Consider the following 16,455-nt stretch of genomic DNA (forward strand, 5'->3'; position numbering starts at 1 on the left):
TTTTTCATGGCTACAAGTTTTTTTTCCAGCTTTGTGAGGAAAGTGTATCTTGTCTCCACTTCACTGATGCTGCTGCACTTCAGTCAACCTTGAGGTTCATTGTTTATTTGTTTTGAAATTGTATTTTGTGTATCAATTCACTTTTAGAAAGCACCTTCTGACAGAGTAGTCAAGCACCTAAGTTAAGAACAACAGTTATGGACAGCACTGAGGCTAAGCTGTTTCACTCTGCATTTGCATTACAATGCCAGCTAACTCTCTGATGTCCTCCCAAAGGAACCCTACTTTTTCCCAGCCAACTGTTACCACTTACAATACCAGGTCTCCTACACACCACTCACAGCATATATCCAATGTGGTATTTTCTTCCGCAAGTTCAAACTCTGATCTACAGAAGGAATTAACTTCTTCATCCATTTTTCTATAGTATTACTTGTTATCGTAACAGACGGAAGTTCAAATTCTGACTAATTTTGGGTCCCCTAGTTGAAACTGCCAGAATCTGATTTTCTAAAATGCATAGCATTATGCAACAGCTTCTGAATTCACTTGCAACCAGAAGAGCAAAGCCCTCAAGCAAACCACATGTCAAATCCCTCCATCAGGTATCAGAATGAGACACCCAATTAATGATCATCTAGGAAAAAACATTTGCTTAACTTCACATAGCAACCCTGCTACAGGGGCAAGACCAGAATTCAATTATCCAGCAGAAGCATCCAACTGCTTTAATCACACCACCACCCATTTTCTTTTAACAATCCCTCTGGCTCACTGGCTTCATCCATTCCAAATTCAGCCTCCATAGTTCCCTTCGCTACACAATTAACTTTTCTCTCAGAGATCCAACTCACCTTCTGAACTGAGGTAAGGATTCCTTAGAGATAAATATGTCTGGTTAGTTAATCTAAGGCTATATTTGTCATATATCTGATCCATTAGTTATATATCTGGCTAACTAATACAAGGTTAACTAATATAATCAACCACATTTGGAAAGAGGCCAAATTAAGACTACATGGGTAATATTAATTCTGGTATTTTCCAACTTAGGACTTTCATGCTTCCAACATTTTTCTATCAGTTGTGTGGACTTCATCTAGTTTTCTACCTACAGCAAAAAAGCAGTTCTGCCACGTGGCAACGCATGCAAGTTTTAGCGTATTTGCTGCTGCACTCCTCTGATTTTTGCGCAAATGAAAATGTTAACACTAAGGGGGAATGAGTAACTCTTGTTTGGGATAACCCAGCAGGTTGTATGAATCTGAACTGATTCATAATGTCTGATTGATAAGGACAGAATTGATTGATGTCTGTATGGCAAGTGCTCAGGTCACAGCATAATAAAGAGTTTCACAGCTTCGACCAGTTCTGTTGGGACAGTGGTTCGTAGCGTAGACTCAAATTCTTTGAGGACAGAGCTGTCACTAGCCGAAGTTGGGAAGGCTGAACACTGTTTTTGTAGCTCCTTGGCTCCAAAGCCTCTGTTCCTGCAGCACGCAGACTCTGAGGCTTTACAAAGAATCACAGCAGGACATGAAGAAGAGAAGCATGCTTTTCTTAGCTCCTTCCTAGAACTATTTTTCCCCATTTGGGCCTCAATTTTCCCAGAAATATCAGTCTAACATGCAGACTCAAACAATACTTCTGGGCCCCGCTGACTTTATCTGGCAAATTTATTAAAGACAAGGTCTTAAGAATGGAAAGTATGAAGCAGCCTTGAACAAGGGCCTCCAGCCTCAGTCTACAAGCTAGTCAGGCCTCAAATTGGCCTCCAGGTCCTCGCTCTTTCTCCTACTGTGCTCCAAGAAAAACATACTGCAAGTTTTACTTGCACTTTGGATCTGTTTTATAGCAATCATGGAACTGAGCTTCACCAGTAGTTGAATCTCTCTCTGAATGAATCTTACCCTCCTTTACTTGGGCAGCACTGGCCATTTTTTGTATCATCTTGGTTTCTTCTATAGCCCACTAAGCAGCGGCAAGGTTTGGGTATGATCACTCCAACATTCAAGGAACACCACCTTTAGCCTTTTATGCGACCTACTGACGTTTTTGTGCTTTAATGGCACCTGTTTTTTCCTTGACGTAAGTACAAAACTTGGAATTCATTTTGATTTTCTATTTTGACCATCCTTTTATCTTGAAAAGCCTCTAGCTGTAAACTACCAACAAACGCACATCCGTGTGTGTATGAAATAGAACACCACCCATGCCACCAGAAATTTTTACACCAAGAAATGACAGTCTTTTATACAACTTTAATCTCTTCATGAACTAGAATACACAGACAAACTTCCATGAGCTCTAACATGGAAGGATCTACACTCCTTTACATACAGTATCAGAGCTATTAAGCCAGTAAGAAAAGATGAATGAATGGGAAAACACTGAACTAACCAAGAGGTTTAAGCAATTTCAAGCAGAATCACAGTTGAAGAGAACTGTATCTGCATTTGTGGGCATCAGCAGAGACAGAGCTGACATACAGCCTGTGGCTACTAAAACAAGCACCCATGCCACACTTAGTACTTGCAGGCATCTACTTTACTTTAGAATAATAAAAAAGGAAATAAAACTGTAACCGTATTAACATCCCTAAAATTCACAACAAAGGAACAAAAATCTGGGAGTATGCTCCTACTATCAATCATTCATGCTACTTTAAACAAAATGGGTTACTAATGCCAAAGCAAGTTTCAGAACAGCCTGTTTATTTTCCTTGGCATCCAACTCAAAACAGCTGAAGAGACTTGCTTAACTAAATTAGAAGAAATTACTTCCATCATAAAGCAAGTAAGCCTTACCTCAATGCAAAATTCTGCTTGTAACATTATATAACACTACTCATATCTCAGTCCATAAAACATGAAACCATATGGACCAGTCTCCAAGAGAACCACAGCACAAAGTTGGGGATAAACCTACTCAGCTTGGTCCTTCCCAAATTTCACAGTTGCCCTACAGAGAGGGGAAAGAACCGGCAGAAACTGATTCACTTAACATTTGCCCCACTAAGAAGCCTTCCAACACGAAGGGCTGTACCCAGCAAAAAGCAAGCCGATCAGATATATAGCCTTTGATATTAAGACGATCTCAACTACAAATAACGACAGAGTATGTAGGTGTCTGGGCTGAGATATACAATCGAACTGGTGCTTGAAATTTGATACGGAATCCAAAAAGCCTGCGTCAGTCCTTTGGAAAGCACAAGAGCTATTTGAAGATGTAATGCCAGAGCAAAAAGCCAACTCAATGTGATAACCGGAAGGTAAATTGACGTCAACTGGAAATACACCCAGTCAGTACCAGTGCAGCAGCTGGCGTTCTGCCATATCCCCAGAAGATCTTGTTACAGGGGACTTTTTACAAGGGCATACAGTGATAGGACAAGGGGTAATGGCTTTAAATGGAAAGAGAATAGATTTAGGTTAGATATAAGGAAGAAATTCTTTATTGTGATGGTGGTGAGGCACAGGTTGCCTGGAGAAGTTGTGGATGCACCATCCCAGGAAATGTTCAAGGCCAGGCTAGACGGGGCTTGGAGCAACCTGAGCTAGCGGAAGGTGTCCCTGCCTGTGGCAGCAGGGTTGGAACTGGGTGATCTTTAAGGTTCCTTCCAACCCAAACCATTCTATGACCTGTTTCAGTGTAAAAAGCCTTGGAAGTTAAAGCTTTTTCACCAGCACAATTAAAACAACAAAATAAAAACCCAAACAAAAAAGCCTCCCAGAAATTGTTAAATGATTTTAGGAGGCCACTGAAACAGGAGCTTTAATTCTGCTGAATGGTATGTGCTGATCTGATGGAGAGGAGCTATTGAATTTTGTTTGGATCAGTCGTTAGGCCTGCAGAGAAAGGACTGCCAGTGTATTTGGCTCAGCTGGACTGAGCTACCTAAGCTCATGCAGTAGACCATTGAAGTGCAGAGCATTAGCATGCTCTATAAAAAGGGAAAACTTTTTTAAAAAAACATTTTATTCTATTTCTACTTTGTATGACAAAGCTACTACTTTTCATCAAAATCTCAGAGGAGCCAATGCAGTCAGGAAAATTCTTCATTCTTAAAAGATGGACAAGTTAAATACTACACACTGAACCAGGAAAATCAAATATAGAATAATATTAAAGGATTTCCTGTGCCAGATGTGCACAACGCACAGCCTTTATGGCAGTTTCTTTGGTCTGCTGGTGACAGCAGACAGCATGAACTGGAAGTAGAGGAGCTTGCTGATCACACTACAAACATTTTCTGTTCAGGTAAAAAGGCGGCACAGCCAGCCATGAGATGCAAGACCTCTTCAGGATTAACTGGTCGAAGAGACACACGGCCTTCACAGGAATGATGGGGCTACCAGCATGCAGATATGACATGGACAAAATGGGATATCAGAGAACACAGGAGAGTGGGTGGGAGGGAGAAGAGAGCATGAAAGTGGTCACTGTATATTATAGGTTATTACAGGTTCAAATAGGAAGAGGAAAGTTCTACCACACTGGAAAGATGGGGCATAATTGGGCTGAGCCCGCTAAAGCATGCTTCATGGTCGGGGTAGGGGGAGGAAACCAACCCCTTTTCAACCTGAAGAAAAGCAGGATTATCTGTTGTCTTTCCTATGCTAGAAATTACTAGAAAGGATGTGAAACTACTTGAAATAAGGAACAGCTTAAGTGAGAAACCATCTAAGAGAACTTAGAGGGACAGTACTTAAATGTGTTATTGGATCAGGTGTTTATAAAAGCTAAGCAGAATTTATGACAAATGTGATCAGTTTCAAGATCCCAATATGAGTAAATACTTGTTTCTTAACTCTAACCCTACAATTCTATACCGTACATATGCAAGAAGCATATTCTCCTCCAAAAGCTTTTAGTTTTTGTATGATCTTTTCTTTATCATAAATTAAATCTACCAGATTAAGTGATTTAATCCAGAGACTCAGCACGGACTAACTGTGCCCATTCTCCCATCACAATTTTATAAAGGGAGCTGTCAAACCACTTCCAAAGTCATTAACACAGAGTAAGAACCAGACAAGACGTCTCCTCTTCCTCATCAACCTGTCAGGAGCTGAACATTTGTACATATAGCTGGCTGCCCCAAGTTCCATGTGGAAATTAATGGCAGAGTCAAATCAACCACCTTATCTGACACTTTTTGCTATTTCTTTAATCCTTCCTGTAAAGCATGGCACACTGCAGTAATGAAATCGAAACAGGAAATGGGAACAAATTCCTGGAACAAATAAAAGAACACACCTACTGCATAATATTCAAAAGGCAGAAGAAATAAGATTCTAAGGGAAGGAAGCAATGTATGTATACAATTTATTTCCATAAATACTTAAAATCTAGAGAAAAACCTCTCTCCCCCTGAACTATTTAATATTGCCAAGCCAAAAGGCAGTGTGAGAGTCTATCCACTTTCCACCGCACAACCAACTACAGACTCGTGGTATTTCAGAGTTTACATTTCAATTAAGTCTCCCAAAATACACACCAGTACGCTGGATTTAAAACAAAGGCCTAGTCTTCACTATTATGGGTACAACAGCTATTTTATCTGGAACTGCAGTTGTAAAATGACTGTTTCTAAAGCAGTACGATCTTCAGTGTGAGAAATGCATGATACAGCAAAGTGTCATGCACCTGTAGAGCTTTTTCAAACTGAATAAAAGCATGGTTTACAAGGCTCAAAACTTTCACATGAGAACACAGTTTACATTTCTTTATAACTAAGACAAGGACCATTCATCCTTACCTCTTTTGTCTCCTCGGGGTCTGAGTGATCCACAGTTACATACAAATCATTCTGCAGGTACTTCAGTGCACTAAGAGGGTCAGTCTGAGCTTTTTCTTCAAACCTGCAAAAGGAGACACAGAAAACTTGAGCACAGCCATTTTCTTTGGTGTGAAGTACCACTATTTCTACAAAGAGCAAAACCCATCTAACAAAACCTTCAGCCTAGCACTTCCAAATAAAGCAGCGCTGATGGCAGCTCAGCCTCGTATTTTCTGGAGTACACACTTTCAAGCCAGACTGAAACATGGAAGAAGTTTTTTTGAGGGGTCTAAGGGAGCTACAAGGGCAAAGTATTACACTCTTACTAGGAATATTCAAAAGTATACGTACAGCAACTTCTTAATACACCAATATAAAACATTTAATAGTTTGTTTTCCACAAATAAAGTAAGGTATGAGTAGCACCTCATGGGAGGATCACAGTTCAGACACAGGCAAGCCTTGAGCGCTTCAGTCCCAGGGATATTTACATTCCTGACTGTGCAGAAGCATAACTGAAAGCACAGGGATGAAGAACACTCTCTGCTTCTGCCCGACAACAGAAAAAGGGACAATGGGCATGAAAACCCAACGGTTCAATGAATACTGAGCCTTAATATTCCACCTTTGGAAAGAGCACACTTACATAAAAATCCTGTGCACCACGACTATTATCTTCTCATTTTCTTTTAATGAGCAGAAACTGTAATTTCTGTGAATTCTCTAAAGCAGTTAACATAGCCCTCAGAAAATTATTCTGGGCTCAGCATCCTCAGTGAGCACAGCTACTTCCCTGCAGCACCAAGCTGGGTGGAGAAGCCTAGAAAGGGATGAGGTTTAAAATTCTTTATCTTTTTTCTTCTGTCACCTATCCACTGAATGCAGTACCACACTCTGTCATCTTCTGAATCACCAATACACAGTATTAAGCCTTCAGAGGAAAACAACGCAGACAATTCTGGATTCCAGAGATTAGGATCCTAAAAACCATGTTCTCAGTTACTTAACTGCTTTGCAGGAACACAAGGTTATTTTATTCATAATATATTTCAGTTACCTTTAACAGGGTATAGCCTGTCAAACAAAGAAGTCACACTGAATAGACTGAATGATATTGTTACTTTTTTTATTTGGGTCATCTACTTGGCTATTTATGCTGTAGTGGATATCTGTAGTACAACTTTTGAAACTGTCTAAAGATGCAAGTCATTCAGCCAGTGCACGAAGCACAAAGACTACGTCTGTTACTGGATGTACATGACATTCTGGTAATTAAGCATGATTTCTTCCAAACATCCACAGAGATCATCTTAGCTGATACTGCCATGCTCCAGAGAGCTAAGTACCTTAAATAAGTGGAACCATTGACACCTTACTCTTCTACGCCTGGCCAGCTTGGCTCCACTATGGCTGACTGGTACTAAACAAGTTAATTGGCCAAAAAGTACTCCAGCTGATGCAGTAGATTTGCTTCGTATGCAAGCCAAGTACCTGTTCTGGTACTTAGAGCTTGAGAGAGTGCAGATAATGGGCAGGCAAGTGACTCCACAGCAGCTCAGCTCAAGCCCGTAGAGGAACATGAACTCCAGCAAAGCACCCATCATACCAGTGCCTGGCTGGTCATGTTTGACTCCTTCATATGGATCCCAACAGATGGGAGTATGGTGCACAGCCCCCAAACTTCTGTCAGACAATATGCAGCAATATTTCCTTTGCATTTAATTTAAGCAAGTAAAAACAAGTATTTGCATACAACCACATGTGGGTTTAATAAGGCTCCCAGATTACTGGAAAGGACCTTAATTCATAGGTATTCACAACTATTGCATGGGTAATCTGCAAAAGGCCTCATACAGCCACAGTGATTGTTAGTTGAGTATAGAAATTTGCTTGCTGCCTCGAAAGTAAAATACTGTCAGTGAAAACTGACCTCCAGCTCTTAGCAGGACCTGATAACAAAGTACTCTCACCAAGAATGCAGAAAGAGCTATTTACTGGCATCAAACAATTTGTTGGTTCTTGAAAGGCTGTCTCACTGCTGCAATTTCCTGCCTAAGGCAACACTATAAGCTTGGTTTTGTAAAGCTGTTGCCCTAAATAGCAACTGTAAGGCAGCTCTGAAACATCCAGAGCGCAAGATGCAGAATTCAGCTACGCTGTGAAGCTTAAGTGAGATCTTTCAAGCAATTCCAAATGAGAAACTGATGACCTCACCACAGTTGAGTCTCAGATGTGCAAAGGCATCCAGCCCCCAGACTTCATTAGCATCCTTGCGAGCTGTTACTATCTCCTAGCACAGAGTTTCAGAAACATACTCCATTTCCTTGGGAGGTGACAGTACCAAAACACATGTTGACGAGCAGCAGAGTGAAAAGGGAATCTAAAAATTCCCCACAACTCCCCACACAACAGCCAGATTTTTATAGTTTCAGAATAACATAGTAAAACCAGAATGAAGTTAATCTCCTAGTTTAGCCCTGCCCCACTGCTTTTTATTAAATTAAAAAGAATAAAAGAATCAAGACACATGCAGGCCATCATATAACCAACAAAGTGACATTTCCCAAAATAGTTTACAAGATATTCAAGGTTTATTAACTTAAAAAAAGACACTTTGGAAAAAAAACCTGCTTGCAAGACACCTTTTGTTTCTGTACCTGTGCTTTCTTATGAGGTATTTGCAGTGTCTTAGCAGGTATTCCTTTGAAGGTCGACAGAGCTTCAGAGACCAGAAGTCATCTAATCTCATCTTTGGAGAGCAGGACTTACCAGGATTCCCTCCAAATAAGTAATGAACCTAAGCAAATGAGAGGCAGATCAAAAAGTTGATAGTTTGTGTACATCTGTTAACAAAGATCATTCACTATTGTCAGCATCTTTGGAGAGGTTTATTGTGGAAAGAGAAAACTCTGCCTTTGACAAGCTGCTTCAGCTTATTATTAGCCTTACTTTGTCCTGTAGGAATGAAGAAAGTTCTCTCAAACTGCTTATGCTTTAAGATAATAAAAACCCCTACGGTTAGAACCTCCCTCTAGCAGATTCCCAAGATACCTGTAAACATCCATGAACCATGCAATCTTGTTCTTTAGGAAAAACCTATGAACACACTAAATTCTTAAGCATTTAAGGTATAAGCAGAAAAGAAGGAACTGAGCCACCTTTTTGTCCTGTTCAAGATACCTGACCCAAACAATACTGAAACCAATGGATTACCAACCTCTTCTCCAATCTTGTCCTCAAAGACTCCAAATTCTCATTGTCATGAGAAAAGCTAAATTAAGGAACCTATATTAAGCCTGTCTCTAATTTGGGGATGGGCAGATTACACCCGTGTAATTCTGAGAGACTCCAGCAATCACACATTTTCTTTGTATAGAAAACATTTATGCTTGTTAGGAAAACTCAGGAAAAAAAGAACTTTGTAGACTAATTCTCTAGCTCCAGTCAGCACATTGTTAGTGAGGCTGTAGTACTAAAGCACCACAGTTCAGACAAACAGCTTTTCCCTTGAGTCAGCCAAGAAAGAGCATTACCTTCCCCAAAGACAAGGACCACTGACAAGGCGAGTGAGAACTCCTAAGGATGCTCAAAGTGACAACAAGCCCAGTCCAGCAGAATCTTGGGAGATGACCAACAGGCCCGTGTCCCCACCTGTCCCATAAACTCTACAGAACCTTAAACTGACTTAGAGAAAAACACTTCCATGGTCTCTGGAAGGGCAAATGTATCACTTCAATACAGCAGCCTAGCTGCAAGACACTCAGCACATCACCCAGGCACAAAGAGCTAACTGAATCAAAAATAAAACAGAAAGCCAAAACTGTAATGTTAAGAACAACTATGGAAGAAAACACCAGTCTTACCAAGAAACAGAAGCCACAACCGTTGCTTCAAAAAAGGTTCTAGTAACCCTGAGATGCCAATCGTAGAAATACTAAACATACTTGTATGCAAAATTCATTTTTTATTCACGGCAGCTCAAACAAAGTAGCCTAAGAGCCGTTTTGATAGTTTCAGAATACAACACCTTTGAAATGCAAGGCTAGACTTACAGAGAAAATTGGAAGTGTTAAAAAAGGACTCTCTTCACTTTTTTTTCTTCACATCGCTTGGTATTTCCGACTCTGAACTGTTGATATTAAGCTTTCCACAAAGGGTCTTTAAATACTGAGGTTGAAGAAGTCCAACAGGCTACCTTTCTCCACAGCTTTAAAAATAATCACTCAAAACAATGTATTCTGCATCCCACTGATGTAGGCTCTCCTTATTTATATCAGAGGAGTTTAGAAAGGTCATTTGAACAGAGGTTTCTAAAAATAAGACTCTTCAAAACAAGCACATCAAATAGCTCTTCAGATAAAGCTGGGCAACTGCCATGATTTATCAACCTTCACAATACCTTACAAAATACTACTCTGAATCTCATGGTACCTTACACTCAGAAGTAAGCCATTAAAGGAGGAACAGTGACAGTCTTATCATTCAAGTCCATGAACACGACAAAGCACACAAGTTCTCCACACAGAAGCTGCACCTTAAAATCACCCTTAACCCCTAAACTTTTGGGCTAGCTTGGTTTCCCAAATCTGATTAATGTCCCATGGAATGGTAAGACTGAAGTGTATTTGTCTTTTTCAGTTCAGACTGTTTCAGACTAACAACACATTTTAGAAAAAGTTTATTTTTTAATTGTAAAATAAACATTACACATGCCACAGTAATTTAAATTCATAGGTTAATGAAATAATAGTAACAATCCATGGGTTTGTGCTTTTTGGTTATATATGCAAAAAGTCCTAAGTTTACTGAGCTTTATGTATGCTATAGATATATTTTATGTATGCTATAAACAATTTTAAGTCTATAATGGACACACCCATGCTTAAAAAGTCAGATAGTGCTAAGAATGCCAGTTGCATCTGACATGCCGGGCAAAGTAATACACCTGGGTTAGAGCAGATTCTTAACAGTGGTTAGTTCATTCAAACACACTTCCCCCTAGAAATGTTGGTTACTACCTGTCACTAACAGGTTGTGAGATCAAGTCCCTGAGGACAATGAATGAAGCTTCAAGTGTTCTCAAGTGTGACAACAGCTAGGAGCTAGCCACTTGACAGCTCTGTAGAGGTTTAGTATATCCCACTGTCTGCATTTTGATTTAATCTAGGAGCTATTATGTCTACTTCACATAGTCATAAAAAGTAGCTTAGCACCTTATTTCAAAAGATAAGTTAAATGAATGCTACCCACCACATTAACTCAAAATTAACCACGTACAAAAAGCTATATCCATTGTACCATCTTTGAAGAAGCAACTACACCTTAAGAGCAATACGACTAAAAAAGTCACCATGTATGTATCTGGGCCCTCATACCTTGTGCAACTCATCATACACCAGTTGGTGGGCAAACCTTGGGCAGGGCTCCTCCTCCTGAAGACTTTTACCTGGATTCTCTTTTGCTGCTTGGTCATTCTTATAAACACAAGACCTGAAATACAAGGCAGTAATGATCAGTAGTACCTACAGGAAAGCAGAAGTTGTTACTGAAAGGCTATAAGGTACAAAAGATGTCAGTTTGAACTGCTTGGCGTAGAACACCAAATTTTTCTTACTTCTTTATATATTGTCTCTATTATACCATCCTCATTCTTAGCTCTACAAAGAAATGCATCCACAATCAGAGGTCATCTTGGCTGAGCACAGTCCACAGTCACAAGCCAAACAGGAAAAAAAAATCCAGAAAAAAAATCTACGTCATGAGCTTGGGAGGTATCTTCAGATGTTGCATTATTTGCTAGAAGAATTCTGATTTGTGAAGATTTTTCATTATGGAGAATACCATCTTGGACACAGTAGAGCTACAGGCCACAGCAAAGCTAGTATTTCAATTGTCAATTTCCAAGCAGACTTAAGTTGTAACTGAAAAGCTGTTAAAAAAAACCCAAACAAACACTACCACCAACCAACATTCACACCTTTCAAAGTGATCGGTCCCACATTAAAAGAGACTCTGAATACAAAAATGCTGCCAGCTCTTGAAACAGGACGGCAGCAACCAGCTACCAAATACAATACAGCAAAGAGACGAGGAAATAATTTTCTCAAAATCCTGGATCCAGCAGCTACCTGAAATACCACTGTACCATGAATGCTACTATTAACTTGTAATTGACTGAATTTGCTGCACCGATGATTAATCCTGGCCTTGAAAATTTCTTACTGGACAAGTTTTTCATAATGGCTTGCTGCTTCTCATCTCTTCCACCTGCCTCCAGTAAGGAAGTTCACATGATTTCTCTCTCTCATTTGGCTTATTACCATTGGTGTGTCTAAAGACTAGGGGGAAAAAATAAGTGCCTCAGGAGAATGCAGTTTGCCTTCAACATTACCATTCCATGATTTTAAGAGGTTTGAGAGTTACCTGGGAGATAGGATTGCTTTCTAAAGAAAGTCAGAGTAGATGTTAGAAATAACACCCCTTTCATGGGCTTACCAGCTGTTCCTCACAATGTCATAAATCCAGAAGGAATTCCTTACATTCTCTTCCCGCTTCTCCTTGTCTTTACTGAGCCCTGACAAGACATGGATTTCATTCAGTTCTGGATCAATGGTAGCCCTTTGAGTGAAACCTGTCATTGGAACTGACAAGACAAAAAAAAAAAAAAGTTACACACTGAAAATAACAGAGGATACAGGAAAAGGTCCAAGCACCAGACAAATGCATTTCCCTCCCCTTGCAAGTCAGCAGATTTCCTCATATCCATGGTACAAGCATGAGACAGCACGTAACCACCTCTTCAGTATTCTGGAATAAAGAGCATCTTAAGTTTAACCTCTCTACCTTGCTTCCTCATTTTCTTCTTTTTAATTCCTTTCACCCCTTCATCTTTCATATAAAACATATCATTCAGCCAACAGACTGAATGATCCCAAGCCAGTATTTTCTACGACCTCTCCTCCACAGAAACCTCGTTATTTACCACAACTTAAAACTGAAATGGCACATCTCAATAGAGAAGGCATGCAGGCATTGTCAAGCAAACCATATTCTTCTTGCACGTGCCTTCCAAAGCAGGGTGAGAAGGTGGGAAGGAAGAAACACCATCCAGAGGCTGACGACTTCTCTGCTAAGGACAACTCCAACGCAAATTCTCTTCTTCTCTTCCTATTTGTTACTCATGGGAGCACAAAAACCGTTCTGAGCTGCTGCTTCCTAAGGAAAGGTATGAACAGAGCTATCTGGGAGACTACCAGCTCAGAAATGAGAATTAAGCTGCCTAAAGACAGACCTAGATGACACTTGCACATATGGAGTGATTTTGTTATCTCATCTGTAAAAGGAAGCATTCATTCCGAAAAGCTTAATTGCAAAAGCTGGGAAACTCAAAAAAATTCAAGATGAACTCAGAATTACATAGCTCATGACCTTGCATTGCTTTCTTTAGGACAAAGATGTCAAGGAAGTTTTTTTCTATTTTCTAAATAGCTGTGGTATAATTACCAAGAAGAAGCTATTCTTCTGTTCTATCTTCAGATTTAAAAATCTGGTGAAATAGTGAAGATTCCAGCAGTTTTCATCATAATTCCCAGAAAAAAGGTCAGCAAATTTGTTTGGCAGTCCTTTTTGTTTGTTGTATAATTCCCCATTTCCTGTTTCCCCAGGCAACCCTCCTTCCAAAATGTATTTGTGAAGGGCACGTGATCTTTGTTTACAGATCCTGTTTGTCTCATTTCTCTTTCTGGGTCAGTTTACAAAGGCTGGTAAAAGTTCCTGGCCTTTGGTCAAGATTTTGGCATGAAAAATTCTCAGAACTCTTGTATTTTGTGAATTCTTCCCTGCAATTAACTGTGAATTGCACACACAAGACCTACACTAATAAACCACTGAATATTGCTGTTTCAGAACACACAAAACAGTATTTTGCAAGCGCATTCGGTAATAGGTTTCAGTCTTGTACTTCACTCTTCTCATTTGGTAAGCCAAGAAAGTAATAAACAAATTCAAAAATTTCTGAGCGGCATTTGGTTTTCTATAGTTTAAGCCCCTACCAAAATGTTTAGCAAAGCCAAAAGACCCAAATGTTTCTTAAAAAACCCAACATAATTCTTATGTAAACTTAAACTGAAATACATTCAGATAATTCAATCTCAGAGTTGTGTTGACAAAATCCTTGTTTATGGTTGCACAGAAAAGCAGAAGGCAGAGCGCTTGGAGCCCTCATCAGCCTGCCTATTTTGACTTCCAATTTTGCCACAAAGTTTCAAAGGAAAATTAATCCAGTTTATAAGCAAATTGGTGGCAGCGCAAAGGGGAAAAAAAAAGCAGAAAACAATGCTGGCAAAGCTACATACCTTGTTTTACCTGCAAACCACAATGAAGTTTTTTAATAAGACTAATGAGTCCTGTGAAAGTCACCCAATAAGGAAATCGAGAACTAAGATGAAAATTAGACTAAATATCATTAATTCTTGAGAAGTATCATGATATGTTTGCTTGCATAGTCATGGACTAAATTAACTTAAAAGGATTAAATTCAAGGCACATTTAAGACATTTCTGGCAGAAGAGCCATCTAAATTTGATCAGCAATGCTGACTGATGCACATAGAAAATGTCTTTGCAATACTATCTGCTGCTTTGAACATTTAAGACCATGCTGGGTTTTCAGAAAAAAAGCATACAAATCTTTACAGCATTAATACCTCAGGCTCACTGAAATGAAAATTATTATAATCATGACAAATACAGTTGCTGTATTAGCGTTCATACAGAAAGCACATGAAACTTGCCTATCAAAGTCCCATCCCTCCTCCTGAAATGTTGTTAAATAAGTGAATTTTGTATCTAGTTCATGCTTGATTTTCTGAAGCTAAAATTATTATTTAAATAATGGAGGGAGAAGCAGCCAAAGTTCAGTACCTCTTTTTAAATCTTGATAGTAACAATGGGATTTATCTGCAGCAACTGCAATCAAAACCAAATTCAAGTCAAGTAATTTCAGGCTTCCCTCAGTTGTAACTCAATCTTTTTTGAGACTGTTTGAAATGCAGAACATCTAGAAAAATAATATATAAAAAAATAAAAATCCCTACATTTAGTGAGAGCCTGAGATGAGCAGCAACTTACATAAACTCTTTGACCTATCTAAGCAACTATGTAGAAACCAAATTTAAGTAGTGCCTTCGGCTACACAAAGTTGACATCCAGTCTTTTGCAGAGGAAGTTCAAACTACAAAGTTTGATGCAATATAATTTAAAAAACCAACACAGGACAAAAATTTGGCCAAGTCCTTGAAACAGAAAAGGCAAGCTACTACACAGTAAGAGGGGGAACCTGTGATTTTTTAAATGCAACATATACATCAAAAGGTTGTTTACTAAGGAAGTCTGATCCTCAACAGAGCAAAAGGGCTACATAAAGTCCTCACAGCTGACAAACAGTTCCACTAGAGGGTAAGAGAGCTTCAGAATCTGGAAGTGCAGCAGACTTGCAGTAAATGCTGGATATAATTCGAGTGATTGCAGTCAGCATATTAGAGAGGGACATAGGCTGTGAACTTGTGAAAAGTACTTGTGGTATTTCACTAACGAAACATATGTTGGGAAGGAAATTTAATTCTGCATGGGAGAGAAAACTGACCCTGTGATAGTAACTGATTGCTTAGGACATATTTGTTTAAAATTTTGAGACTCGAGTAAAACAACTCAAAACCAATAAGGGGTAAGAATCAGACACAGTAATGCCAGTGCACTGCAAGAACTACTGTTTGCAACATACTAGGTCCAAGGGATGCATAAAGTGGTAAGAACAGCTCCGTGAAAGTTCCCAGCTCTTCTGCTTCTCCCCATAAATGTAGATGTAAATCAGCTTTGGAGCAAGCCCCCACCAATTTCACACCTTCCAGAGTACCTCTCAGGCCCAGTAATCACTCAGGTCAGCTGTGGGCAAACAGCTCGAAGGACATAAAGCAGCAAGTGAAGACTTAGCCCTGGTTGTTTTGAACACGGCACTGGCCTGTCTCTATGCAATGTTAACTTGGGTCCCATGATAATACATTACCGATTGAAGGGGAAGACCTGTACAGAGAAATTACTGAACACAATACAATCCTAAAAAGTCTAGTAGATGGTGACTGCTTTTCTTGTGCCACTGCATTTTTTTCCCCTGTAATCTCAGGGGAGGGCAGATGTGCAGTAACTAAAAAGAGAGGTCTCTGAATCCTCTCTCCAGAACTGCACATTTTCACTCATTTTTATATAGCAAAACCAAAAAGCTCACAGCCTCAACATGTGAAAACAATATTCAGCCACACAGGCCTTGAGTTAGTAGCCAGTTACATAAACAATAAGTCCTGAAAGAGATAAGATGCTGTGTAACCCTGTACAATATAATTTCCATTTAAATACAACACACAGGAGAAGCTGTTCTACAAAAATGAAACCTAATCATGAAACAGATGCTCCTACTACAGCAGTCCCTACTTACAGGCATCTATTTGATCATAGTGATCATTTCAGCAAGATGAATATTTTTTGGCTTGTATGTGCAAACAGCTACAGTTGTTTCAAGCACACACTGGCTGCTGCCAGTATTTAAGCAAGAAAACAGAGCCTTACAGAGGCAGAGTTTGCAAAGAGTAAACTGGAGTTCACAGATGTGGTTCTCATAGT

At 39.5% G+C, this 16,455-nt stretch overlaps 1 protein-coding gene across 7 annotated transcripts in view; it reads right to left on the reverse strand.

Annotated features, from left to right (window-relative positions):
- MKLN1 (muskelin 1) overlaps positions 1-16,455 on the reverse strand; it is a 98,277-nt gene that overhangs the window by 4,717 nt on the left and 77,105 nt on the right. For all 7 annotated transcript variants that reach the window (XM_080393398.1, XM_080393395.1, XM_080393396.1 and 4 more), the window contains 4 exons: positions 12,278-12,425; positions 11,158-11,272; positions 8,440-8,579; positions 5,762-5,864 (listed from right to left, as the gene is read on the reverse strand). In XM_080393398.1, coding sequence (XP_080249524.1) covers positions 5,762-5,864; positions 8,440-8,579; positions 11,158-11,272; positions 12,278-12,425 — 506 coding nt within the window. The remainder of the gene's footprint in view (positions 1-5,761; positions 5,865-8,439; positions 8,580-11,157; positions 11,273-12,277; positions 12,426-16,455) is intronic.

This window comes from Falco punctatus (assembly GCF_963210335.1).
Source record: "Falco punctatus genome assembly, chromosome: 6".
NCBI classification, from domain to species: Eukaryota; Metazoa; Chordata; class Aves; order Falconiformes; family Falconidae; genus Falco; species Falco punctatus.